The 13255-nt window shown below is 41.9% G+C and overlaps 1 protein-coding gene across 1 annotated transcript; it reads left to right on the top strand.

Moving 5' to 3' along the window:
* Positions 1-404: 404 nt before the first annotated feature.
* Positions 405-10197, top strand: CDO1 (cysteine dioxygenase type 1). Its single transcript, XM_018086108.2, has 5 exons — positions 405-580; positions 2891-2968; positions 4439-4596; positions 7058-7227; positions 9446-10197. The coding sequence occupies exons 1-5, from the start codon at positions 522-524 to the stop codon at positions 9473-9475; spliced, it is 495 nt and encodes a 164-aa protein (XP_017941597.2). The 5' UTR covers positions 405-521; the 3' UTR covers positions 9476-10197.
* Positions 10198-13255: the final 3058 nt, after the last annotated feature.

The raw sequence follows: 13255 nt of genomic DNA, 5'->3' as shown, positions 1-13255 counted from the left end.
TTCAATAGAGCTCCTAGATGTATTTTTCAAATCAACCTGTGGTGTAAGCAATGGAGGCAGCGGCAGGCTTTGTAAGCCGCAGACCTTGTCGAGAAGGGATGAAGAGGCCTGGCAGGGAGAGGGAGAGATGCTTTCCGCCCGGCAGCGACAGCTCTTTCTCCCGTTCCTCCTGCCGGGGACACCGGAGCGCCAGGCTCCCTCCCCGCTCGCTCGGCTCGGCAGCACCGCGGGCAGCCGCCTGGCTGCCCCCGCCCGCCGGGGTCGCGGCCGCGCTCCGGGGACGGGCGGCTGGCCACGGGCCGCCCGCCCGGGGCGGTGTAGGCTCCCGCCGTGCCCCGGCGCATAAAGGCAGGCGGCGGGGGCCGGGCAGGGGCAGCGGCTGCGGCGGCACGGCAGCGACGCGGCGGCGATGAGCAGCCGGGCAGACCGAGACGTGGAAGGCGCAGAGCTGGAGGAGCTGGTCGCATCTCCACAAGATATTACGCGAGATAAAGTCAGCGTGAGGAGGTGGGCAGGCGCTGATGGAGTCGTACGAGAGCAACCCGAGGATGGCTGAAATACGCCAAATTCGAACATACAGGTACAGAACAGCACGAACCGGAGACCCCCGGCCGCACAAGCGGTGGCGGCGGCGAGGCTGAGCCGCGAACGGCACCGGGACGCGTGACGCAGGGCGGACCCCCCAGCCGACAGCCTCCGAGGGGGCGAAGGGCAGAGGCCCCCGGGCGGGGGCCGGGGGGCACAAGCCAGAGCCGGAGGCGACGGGGGCGGGGACGGGCGGGGCGGCCGCGGCGCAATGGCGGCCCCGGCGGCACGGGGGCGCGGCACCGGGACCCCGCACCGGCACCCGCCCGCACCGGACCCCGCACGGCACCCGCCGGCCCGGCCCGGCGGCCCCGGCCCGGGTCCTGCCCCAGACACCGCCGGGGCGCGGTGCCGCTCCGGCCGCGGGGATGTCCCGAGGGAGAAAGAGAAGCTTGCCTGAGCAACCAAAATAGACGAATAAATATATACATAACTAAAGAGGAGGAAAGAGCCCAGGAGAAGCACATCGGCGGCGCGGGTGTTGCGCGGATGCTGGGGAGGGGGCGCAGTGACCCGCGCAAAGCGGGTGTTGAGTATCCGTGGCTACATGTCCTGCCTTACCAGGGGGTTGTGCCGCCGCTCCCTGTGCTCCGGTCTCGTCCTTCTGCGGCGTAGTGCAGGTCGAGACTTTTTGCTGCTCGCCAGTAGGAAGGAAAATACACATTAGGGTTTTAACTCGCTCCTGCTTTGTTAACAACTGATTTATTCCTGTCATTGTTGACTTCTCTGTCTTAAACGACAAGATAAATGCATTTTATTCGAGTGTTTCCTTAAAAAAAAAAAAAAGAAGGAACAAAAAAGAAAAAGAAAAAACTATCCAACAACCAAAAGCCAAACATACACCCCACACCCCAAAACTTTTTCTTTTTAACCCTGCTATTATGCAAGCATCATTCTGGCTTGACTTTTCTTTAGCCTCCTTTCACCTCGTTTTGGCCATCCTCCATTCAGGACAAATCATGAAATTTGTAACAGAACATAGGAAACTAAGCATCAGGAAAATAAAGTGTGTTAGCATTAGAAGAATGCATGGTAACCATTTATTTATTTATTTATTTATTTATTTATTTATTGCCTGCCAGATCTTCTGTACAGAAATAACATCACTTGAAAAGTTTAGTCAACTTATGTTGACTTATGTTCTTATGTTCTTATGACTTATGACTTATGACTGCTTATGTTCTGACATCCTAGGAAAAATATACCTACCTGATACATACACAGATTATGGATGCAGTGAGAGGCAGTGTACAGACATAGATGTTATGCTTTGGAAGTAGTTTGTTGTGAGTAAAATAGAGGTAGTCTTATGGGGATGCTAATTTGAAAGCATTCAGCTGACATCAGTGCGCTTTCTGTGTGCTTGCATCTTTCAGGAGAGGCTGAGGTGTCCCATCATCCACATAAATATTTTTTTTACTTGGCAAAGTAAAGAGCAAATAGTCATGACTACAGCCAAATTGAAATTTGAAGGTCCCACGGGGTTACTTGTACCATATCAGCTGGAAGCATGAGCCCCAGATCAAAAGAGCCACACTGTGTAAAGTAATGCATAGAGCAAGATCCCAGTTCTTTATCCAGTGACCTTTTCAATAGAACAAGATAAGCAGCAGCTCAGGGGAGGATTGCAGGAGAGAAAAAAGGAACAAACATAAGATTTTTTTTAAAGAAATTTTGCTATGATAAACTTTGTTTAGAAGTAGATGCTGGCAGAAGTTCCCTCACAGGTGCTTTATCCACACAAAAATGCTACAGTACAAGAAAGGGAACTTTCAGGAACAGAGTGAGAGGACAATGTACAGGAAGCCTGACATCTTCATTCTTTGGTTTTTTTGGCTTTGTACAAAAGAGTGCTGTGTAACAGAAGGAAAGCCAAGAATATCGGAAAAGGAGCTGCAGAAGAATGTAACTATGTATTTTTCTTGTTTCATTGCAGTCCTCTGTTTCTAATTATAAGCCAGCTGCTGAAGTGACTTCATTCAATAACTATTTTGATTTGATCCTGTCTACCACTCTAGTCTCAGACTCACAGTTCCCAAACTCCAGTCATCTATGTAATGCAAAAGAAATATAATTCTAAAATATTAGATATCTACTTTTTTCTCCTTCCTAGAAAAACAATGCTTACCAAAAAAAAAAAAGTTAGAAATACAATTTCATTTTCTTCTAAATAAAAATTGGATTTCAAGAACAAAAGAAGAAAAGGGATTTTCATATGTCACAACCTTCTTTCATAAACTTATTTGTATAATTTTTCTTTTATAGGCATATCAGTACATTAAAAAGCAAACACTTTGTATTTCAGGTACACAAGAAATCTTGTGGACAATGGAAATGGAAAGTTCAACTTGATGATCTTGTGCTGGGGTGAAGGGCATGGCAGGTTTGTATTCAAAGACTATGGTTTTAGCAAACATATAAATCCACCATGTCTTTCACTGTCATACTTGGCTTTCTTCAGGTTCATATATCTCATCTCCTTCTTCAAAACAGACCATACTGCTGATGTGGCCTCCTGAGTTGTGTACACAGACTGTAACTTGGTTGTGTAGTCCTACACAGTGTGAGGAGGGTCTTTCATGGAGTGTTGGCTAAAGCAAAATAGGGAACAACAAAATTTGTGTGTTTTCACTGGATATTCTTACCTCTAAATAGAAAACCTAAGGAGATGTTGGAACACTTTTTTGTTTGCTGCAATTGAACATTTACAGTATTCTTTAGGGGATGCCATATCGTCATACTCAGAGTGATATAGGAACCAAGCCCACCACCTCTACTCCTTCTGGGCTATTCCCATAAAGCCTGTAATTTGTGTCAAACTGTGTTTGAGTTGGATGAGAATTTGCTAGAGCTAGACTGAGACCATAAATTGTTATTGCTTCCTAAATGAAAAGGATCAGATTTTCTCATGGTCTGTGGAAGGACCACGACAACGTGGCATTTGTAAACTGTTCTGTGCCTGAAGCAAGCTCTGGTCTCTTGGCATCTCAATTTGTAACAAATGCCATTGTTTGTTTACCAGAAACAGTAATGTACAAGTACCAAGTTTTTGATTGAAACTCATTCCAGGAGGATCAAATTCCCCCTTCTCCCTTGCCCCTGATGAGTGATGAGCTCTCCCTTTGTCATAATCCCATTGACTTCTATAACAGTCAGTCCAATATTTAAAGAAAAAAAAAAAGCCAAAACCACACTACATATCTAGCCCTTATGTAGTCTCCAAATGCAGTAATTAAAACACACTTCAGAGCAAGAAGACAGATCAAATAAGCAAACAAATCAGATCCTGTTGGTTTTTCATGTCTTGCCAGAAAAATAAACAGGTTAGTGTAGCTGGTTGTACTTAATACTATCAGAGTGAGAAGTACCGCATTTTTTTCTTCAGCAATGCCTGTGCACCCCAGTAGTAAAGAGACCATAGAAATTAAGCAGAATTAGCTCATTTCTTCATGTTTTTGGAGCAAATATCAGGTATACTTGCAAGTTTATACCAGCCTCTGCCTGGAATCATGGTGGAAGCACCATTTTGTTTCTTGGTGCAGAAGAGTTTTTGTGTTCTGAAGAAATTTTCTGACCTCCTCCTTCCCCTAGACTTTCTTTGTATTTCTCTGTGTCAAAGTCTTGGTTTGATCAATATCTATTCTTCTAATCCTGCTGTATGCGAGCTTATCTCAATACCTTTCTAAAGTAGCAGTTTTAAGTAGGCATACCTTAACGCATGACTCCTGTGCAATGGAATTTCATTCTAAGGCTTCTGTCCAAGTACAGTGTGCTATGTCATCTGTCTTGTTTGTTGTACTGAAATTAAATAAGCATATCACACTGAGTTTGGTTATTCTTTTTACATATATAGCAGCATCCATGATCACACTGACTCACACTGCTTTATGAAGATCCTCCAGGGAAATCTAAAGGAGACTCTGTTTCAATGGCCTGAGAAAAAAGGGAATGGTGAAATGACTAAGAAATCTGAACGGGTTTTGAGGGACAATCAATGTGCCTACATTAATGGTAAGCTATTAAGCTTGTTTTGACAACTACCTACCATGAGTCCTATTCCTAAAAGAAGAGTTCATCTGCTCTCTAGTCTCCTACCTTTAACAGTATGATACTTTCTGAACAGTTTAAGATTGTGACTCTCTAGATTCTGCACAAACCTGTATTTAGATTCAGTAAAACAACCGCAACAAAAATGTTCTTTTAACTTACTCTTAAGACATTGCAGTAATTGCCTGACTCTCTAATATGCTGGATATCTCCTCTAGACAAATCAGCCTTTCAGCACCACACTTCTAATGACTGAAACTGCTTGTAAACAAAGACCTTGAATAGTATTTTCTAAGAAATAAGAGAACCAAAGTTTAGATAGCTTAATCACCTTGCTTTTTTTTTTTCCAAAGAAATAAAAAATTTGCACAGTCATGGAAAATCTATGTCAATAATGTAAAACCTGTCTATGAAATAAATGGATCAGCCATGAGCAGAGGCCCCCATTCTCAGTGCTACTTCTTGTCCAAATCAACAGAAGACTGTAGGGCTGAAGTGCAGTGTCAGCAGAATTGAAATTCCCAATCTACAAAAAATTGTCTGATTACACAGGTGTTGAGAATGACGAGGACCCCACCAGTAAGACTGCCTAAGTTCCTAAATCCACGCCATCACATGTATCTGTAGCTATTACCACTCTGTTTTATGCTGGAGGTCAACCTGGAGTAGCCATCTGGGTGTAATGTATTCTGGTGCTATGAAAGACACTGTACATCATGCTGAACAGCAATGAGTTTGACAGAACAAAGGTCAAACACCAGCAAAGTGGGTCATCTGCCTTTTATGTCATGGGTTAAACACTGGAGGACACACCTGGTGGGGCTGAGCTTGGGAACTTCCCAGTTGGAGGAAGCCTCATGTTGGATTATGAAGTTAGCCAGGGTAAGGCACTGGGGAAGAAAGGCTGGTGTTCTGCAGCCCTGTGTTGAAGGTATGCCACATTAAGTGGCACAAAATCAATAGGGCAGGAAACACAAAAAGGATCTTGACACATCTGCTGATGTTCCCATTCCAGGGACAGGGGTTCTCAAATGCCATCAGGTTTTCTTACCTATGCAGTTCTTTTCAGTGCAAACAACTGCACACTGAGTGCATCTGATCCAAAACTTCCTTGGTTGTTTTTAAAGTTTGATATTCAGTTCTCTGAGGCAGTTTGGATCTCTGCCATGTTTCATAACAGATGTTTTGGTTTAAACATAACGTGTTAAACAAGCAGAAGGAAAATACTGACAGTGTGTTGATCACCATAACTACATCAGTAGTAAATGTCTTCACATTTCTATTGCATGCTTCTAATTTAAATGTTAGAACTCACTAAACTCTGTTTATTTGGGTTCTGCAATGATGAGCACAGATTTAGGACTTCCCCCCCCACACACACACACTGCATCCTCTATAAATAAAGTATGTTAACAACACTTAGGTCTTACCTTTCAAATGTAGTGTTCAGAGTGTACTCATGACTCTCAGGGTATCATGCCTATGTTGCACAATATAGGCCTAGGTATTACATAAAAAATTCAAGTACAGAAGCCTGAGTTGTTTTTAAAGCATGATTATAAACTTAAATTCAAAGTCTCTTTTAAGTAACTCAAAAACTCCACTTCAGTGTAGAACGGACGTGGTTTGTTTCATGGATGTGATTTTTCATACCTTACATTTCTATGTAATAGCTTGATTTCTACTCCCCCAATGCAGTGACCACACAATATACAGTGCCTTGTTTTGCTATGTCTTCATTTATGTTAACTATTCGGTTATGATTGGAAGTATGGCAGTCACTACTAATTTGTCACCTTATTCAAAAGAACAAACAAATTTAAAGATTGTTCTCCAACTCAATAAACTGAGAGGATTAATTAGGAAACAGATGCCTGTAGTAGAAGACAACTATACCCCTGTCCATAAGTCCCTGTCGCAAATGCATGCAGCTGATTCTTACTGTGACTGATATTCTTCTTACCTGGGTAAGGATTAGCAATACAAAGGCTTTTTCCCCATAAAATGTCTTCCTAATTTTTAGAAACACAAACCTTCCTGCTTCTGAAGCATCTGTATCAACAGCTTGCCTAGGGTAGTAAATGAACTGGAAGTCCCTTGGAAATGAGAGCTAGAAAATTACTGACAGTATGGTCTTCCTTAAGCTTCTTGGGATTCCTATTGGCCTTTATCCTGTGATGGATAATCCAGAAATTGTATGAACTGTGGAAGGCAGTAACTCATTTGGAATTATCAGTATATTTAGAAATCTGTGCTAGAGAACAGGAGTCAAATTCCCTGTAGTGAGTTACTTGTTACCCATAAAAGTGCGGGCATGCCTAACTGCTCATGACTTTCAGTTTAGAAAGCATTTTTCCAGGCAATTAAGGTCTCCTTAGATCTTCCTGCTAATACAGTTTCTTGTTCCATGCCCTGGCTGGTGTAGACTCCATCGGCCTGCACCGCGTGGAGAACATAAGCCACACAGAGACTGCCGTTAGCCTGCACTTGTACAGCCCACCCTTTGACACCTGTAACACCTTCGATCAGAGGACTGGACACAAGCACAAAGTCACGATGACTTTCTACAGCCAGTATGGGGAAAGGACTGTCTGTGTAAGTATGAGATAACACGCTATTCAGCCAGAAGTGGGCTCTGAGCCCCTGCAAGGACAGTGCCAGGGGCTACCCTCTCGCCTGCACAGGGCAGGACCCCAGTGCCCCAGGACAGGCAGGATGTCTGACAGCTCTGCCCTTCCTGGGGGAGCACCATTTAGAACCAGCATAAAACCTGTTTCCAAGTACAGCTTGATTTGTCGATTTGCACTTCTCTTGTGTGTAGTTCCCTGCTTTGTAGCTTACCTCCTCTTCGTCATCAGGAGATCAGTTCTGAGCAGAGAGAGATCAGTTCTGAGCAGAGAGGAGGATTAATGAGAAGTTTGCTGCTAGCTAAGCATCTTCAGGCAAATGATGGTAAATGCAACCTAGCCAATGGAAAACTGTGAAGTAGCTATGTTGTTTTGGACAGCTTTAGTCAGGTGTAACATTTCCTGACTAAATTGCTCTGCCAAAGGTGAAGCATCACATTTCAAGTCAGAGGTTTTAAATTTGGTAGCTTACTGTAAAGTAAAGAATTCTCTAATAAATTTAATTATTTAAAATCACAGCTTTCGCACAGTAAGACTTGTTCTGAAACGGAGAGGAGGCTGGTTTTTGTCTGCATTCTTGGGCAATGGCACGAAATTTTATTTGGATAGGAAAGAAATCTTAAGGTTATTTTTAGGGTGACCAAGCTAGGACATCTGGGAGAGGTTAATAGGATTCCTTTCAGCACTATTCCATGCATTGGGAAATACAACTACTTATATATGGAGAAAGGACTGATTCCTGATGTTCAGCCACAGAGGTTCAAAGACTGTTTTGTTAGATACTGAACACTTTCATCTTCCATTGAATCCAGAAATTCAGGGCTCAGGAGCTTCCTAGAGTGAGTCCTTAGTAAGATCCAGTTAAAGTTTTATATAGTTAACAAGTATAATGTAATTTATTTCTTTGAAGCCTGTCACATTACCGAACAGCTGAAACACAAATTTTGACCTTCCAGAGTTTGAAAGGTCTTTGAGAAAGTAAACTTGAATTTATAATTCAGATTTTAAAGAGTAATTATTGTGGAAAAATGTTGAACAAAATTAATGCAAGGATTTAGTGTTTGCTTTCTTTTTAAGTCTTTATTGAATATGAAGTATGTAAGATAGTAAGCGAGACTAGATGTTTTAACTTGGACTGTTTTCCTGCTCTGATCTTAACCCTCTGGCACTGTTTGTACCTTTTGTGGGAAACTGGATCTGGCTTACAGAAAAGAGGTAAATACTAATCATTGGGTCTCTTTCATGAGTTCCTGTAAATGGAATTCCAGTACGGGAGAAAGTGGTAGCAAGGCTGGGCCATGTCACCGCCTGAAATGACTTCATTCTACAAAACTCTTCTAGTCTCAGTGACTTGGTTTCTGGAAAGCTGACTGGAAAAGCAAATTTTCTTCTGCTTCCCAGATCACAAAAGGATAGAGGAAGACAGAGAGCTTTAAATTAAAAAATACCAGGAGACTAATGTAATGTATATATTGTATAATGTGTAATGTATAATGTGTATCTTTTATGAGTGAGAAGATCTGCCTAACTAAAGCATATTCATTGCTTCCTCTTTGTCTTAATTATTTTGCGGGTAAAACACAAAGGTAAATCCCTAGTGACTTCTGGCCATGATTAAGTCTTGATTAACTAGCTCTCCAGTAAATACATAATAAGTTATATAGGCCTGATAATAAAAATAGTATGTGTGTCAAAGGACTTGCCCATGGAAGTAACTGCACGATTCAGGTACAAACCATGAGAACACCAATAGGAAAGTTCACTGAGGTACAACTGATTTTGTTGACTTCCATGTCTCAGCACATCAGTTCCTGCTGCCAGGAATTTTGCTGGGGGGAGGTAGTATATCTTTTTGCAACCTGTCTTCCAAGCTGTACATTAAAGCAGTTTCTGTCAAAATGAAGTAGAGTAGGCTATCTGGGAGAGAACACAGCCTGAAGGAGGAAGCACTCCTCAGCAGTCCCTTCTGTCCTGGGCTTACTTGTGGTCACACAGAGGCATGGACAGAGTGATTCTGTCAGGCACATACTGCCTTTCACAAAACTCTGACAAGAAGCACTGAAAATAAATGCTGTAAGTATTTTAAGGTCCTGAGCTACTCTGGAAACAAAGGTCCATGATGAGACTGTGAAATAGGTGGTGACTGTCTCTTTCCCTGAAATAACAACCTCTCTCTTTCCTTTTAGGCAACAGCAGTGCCACAGGAGAACAACTGAGAAGCACCAGCATGCATTTGCATAAGACCTGCTGAATCTTTAACCAGGGACAGAAGACTTGCATGGCTAAGGTCGACAGCCAGATATATTTTGATACCTTGTACATTGAAGAGTACAGTAGGGAAGCTTCCAGGCCACCCGCAGTTTCCTCAAGCAAATGCCGATTATGGGACACTAAGCTCACTAGTGCCATAAACTACTTCAGAGGTTAGATGCCTTGTCTTAGGCTCCTGTCAGAATTAAGTAGTTTGTTTTCTAATTCTAGCCTCTTTTTAACTGCACTTTTGATATCACACTGAGAATATTGGAAATAGGATTTTTAAACATCATCTGACACTTCTCAATAGATCTATGGGTATTTATGCTCTCAATGTAATTAGTAACTATATAAACTTCTAAGCTTCCAGTCACTTGTACCTATGTACACTAGATACAACTAACAGTAGCTTTTTGTTTAATTAAGTCTTTTATGTTTTAATGCTCTAGGCCATCTCAATAGTTTTGTGCATATTTTATTTTTATTTTTTACAATTTAATTTTTCGGATCTTGTTTTAAATAGAAGCAGAGAAGTGCTTCATGCACAGTGATTTTCAAAATTGATTGCACAGATTTGGCTTTTAACAAGACTAATTATACTTAGTTCAGCTAATGTCCAGTTCCCAAAGTATTCTGTATAGTTAATGAAGAAGAAAACTGAAATAAAACTGGATTTGTGCACAGATTTCAGAGTTTCAGCATTTTTCTCCTGGTGACTAAAATATTTATCACACTTTACCAGAACCCACATTCCTCATGAACATCTAGATCTTTTCCAAGCAAAACACTATTAGAAAATACTTTAAAAAGCTGTGAGTATTTCAACCATGCAAGGAATCCTGATTCCAATTAAGTTGGTGGAAGTTCTGCCACTGAGTTTACTGATGCTTAATTTTATCCTCCAGATTTAGTCAGAAGGAAAGAACCATCTTGAAAGGAGCTAACTCTAATTAAACAAATCAAAATCAGCAGAGCTGCCTGCACTGAGGCCATCCCATTCGTTTAATGCAGCTAATAGCATATGACAAGTAGAGAATTCTCGTGGTCTTATAGGTGACTGCTGGTTACTCAGACAGCACTTTAAATTTTAGCAGTATTGGTTTTAGGTGAATCACGTATTCCCCTCTGTATTGACAAACCCAGAAAATATTTACTTTATGAGACCCCATTTCCAAGGAAGCTGTGCCAAATTTTCAAGAAATATTTGAGCAGTATAACTGTTTTGGATGAACCTATGCCTTACTGTGAGAGTGCCACAGCATCAGAGATGAGCTGAGACTGGCAGTCCAGCTCATGTAGGGTTTCTTACAGCAGGTTGCTCAGGACTACATCCAACTGGGCCCTGAGTATCTACAAGGACTGAGGCACTGCAGCCTATTTTGGCAAACCCTTCCAGTGTTTTACCACCCTCTTAGTTAAAAAGCCTTATGTTTAGTTGCCCCCCTTGCCTCTTGTTCCCCTCACCCTTCCCACAGAAAATTAGCAGTTTCATTTAACTTCAAATATAGCATATTCATCAGGTTTTTGCTTACTAGGAAATACTAGAGAACAAACTCAATAGCTTGTAGACCACATGTTCAGTCAGGTTAGGGGAATGGAATGATGAGAGAGACAGCCAAGAAGCACAGCAGTGATGACTGCAGCTAGCTGTACCATAGATACTAGTATTCCAGCTAGCCACACATACACCTAGCAAGTGAAGCAGAGAAAACACAGGCAGAAATGATAACAAAAATCTACCCAAGTTGTCCCAAACACTGTTTAGCTATAGTAAACACGGCATCATGCGTTGCATAGGATAATACAGGAATTTCAGCATTTCAGAAGAAGGTACCTTCCTAGTACTTATGTCCTCCATTCCAGAAACATATGGGGGGTAGCCTGCCCAACATAAAGTGTTCAAATACAGGAAACCTCAAGAGTAATGTCTAATTGGTTCCAGAGTCCACAGAACACCCACCACCTTTGCTACTTCCTATGTGCTAGCTATGTATCCAGTGCTCTGAACAGCACAAGCATAGAGCTAACACCTACCAAATGCAAAATGTAATCAATAAATATCAAATGATATAATGAGAAATAGAATCACTTTTTCACTTACACAAATACATTCATATAACTTGTGCTGGTTGCAAACAGAGATACAAGTAATAGCAAAGTAGTATCTGCACGCTGTTATGGGTGAACGGCCAAGGTATTAAACCTTCTAGCATATGAATGTACACTGCTGTTTCCTTTGAGAACACACACAGGATCACTCTCAAGGAGAAAAGACAACGCAGAAAGAATCATGTCTTGCAGAATATACCACCTAAAGAGTCTTTCTGCTGTGCCTTTTGCAATCGGACGTGCCTATCTCGTATTGGCCTCAAAAGCCACCAGCACACTTGTAACAAACGTGGATAGAGCCTTCCTAAATCTTCATTCGCGAAGCCCAGCCATGAAAAAAAATGAAGATATGAATGTACTTGAACTTTGGACCACTGTTAACTGGCCATCTGATGAGGCAGAAATGTGCTGTAAGATGACAACTAGCTTTCATTGGGCAATGAACAGATGTTTAGTATTTCATATGCTTTCATCTGGGAAGGTGCTATTGAGGAGCATCTCTGTAAATTGAAGAGAGTTTAACGTTTACCTGGGCTACAGCTAAGATGCTTAAGGGATAACCCATACTGCCCCAAACCATTTAGGCTGGTAACAGCAGGAGGAACTCCATATATAATTTGGTGCATTAACCAAGACATAGAGAGGCAAAGTAATGCCAGGAGTGGAGTGAAAGTGCAATACTTACAAGAATTCAGCAAATTGCAAGGGTTTGGTGGTTTTGTTTTTGTTTTGAGAGCTGCTATTAGAAATTTTGCAATAAGAGAAATTGTTTATCAAAGAATTTTACATGGGAAGGCTCTGTAGCAAAGAGTCACCTGGAAGCCATATGTCATATGCAAGGGAAAGGATGACAACAGGGGCTCCTCAGGAATGGAAATGTTATCCCTGTCTGTGTGGCTGTGAGAAGGACTAGATTCACTGAAATTTTAGGGTGTATTCTGGGAGGGTTTCACATACATATAACCAGCAAGTCAGTAGCTCTTTTTCTCCACATACTAAGATGTGGGATCTCTAATGTCTTCAACAGGACTTGTTGCTCAGAGAGAGTCCTTTGCTGAGTAAACACAGTTTTTTAATGTTCTTGTAGATAATTGAGCCTAGAGTTACTTTGTGTCTAACTCAATACAAAATCTTGGCATGCACAAATCAGTTCAATTTGTTATTTTAGCCGGGGTGACAGCTGAGTCTCTTGATGCATTGTTCATCATCGTCCATTGTCAATGTATAGAGGAACACACCACAATCAAAATCCACCCTATATGTAACCCCTCTTCCATTACAGTTTTTTTTCATCAAACCACAACAATACAAGATGTGCTATTCACTAGCTAATCTCTATAATTATTTTTTTCACACTCCTTTCATGACCAAGTGAAAGCTGTTTTGCAAGAATAGAGCCTCTCCGAGGGTAAAAGAGGTGACCTGCCACAGTGACTCTATTTGCAGAGACGAGCAGAACGAATCAAGCAGAAGGTCAGTGCTTTTCAACCATACTATATGCTCTGCTCTTGCCAGTTTAGCTCATGAAAGACTTTGCTGTCCTTGAATGTTAGTCTTATGTTCCATGAATGGAGAGTAGCTCCATCCGCTCTGTCTGGTAAAGGCAGCAAAAACACTATGGAGCAGCTCTTCGA

The sequence above is a fragment of the Manacus vitellinus genome, unplaced genomic scaffold, assembly GCF_001715985.3.
Source record: "Manacus vitellinus isolate BGI_N305 unplaced genomic scaffold, ASM171598v3 scaffold_9_pilon, whole genome shotgun sequence".
Lineage (NCBI taxonomy): Eukaryota > Metazoa > Chordata > Aves > Passeriformes > Pipridae > Manacus > Manacus vitellinus.
This window is presented reverse-complemented; position numbering and strand designations above follow the sequence as displayed.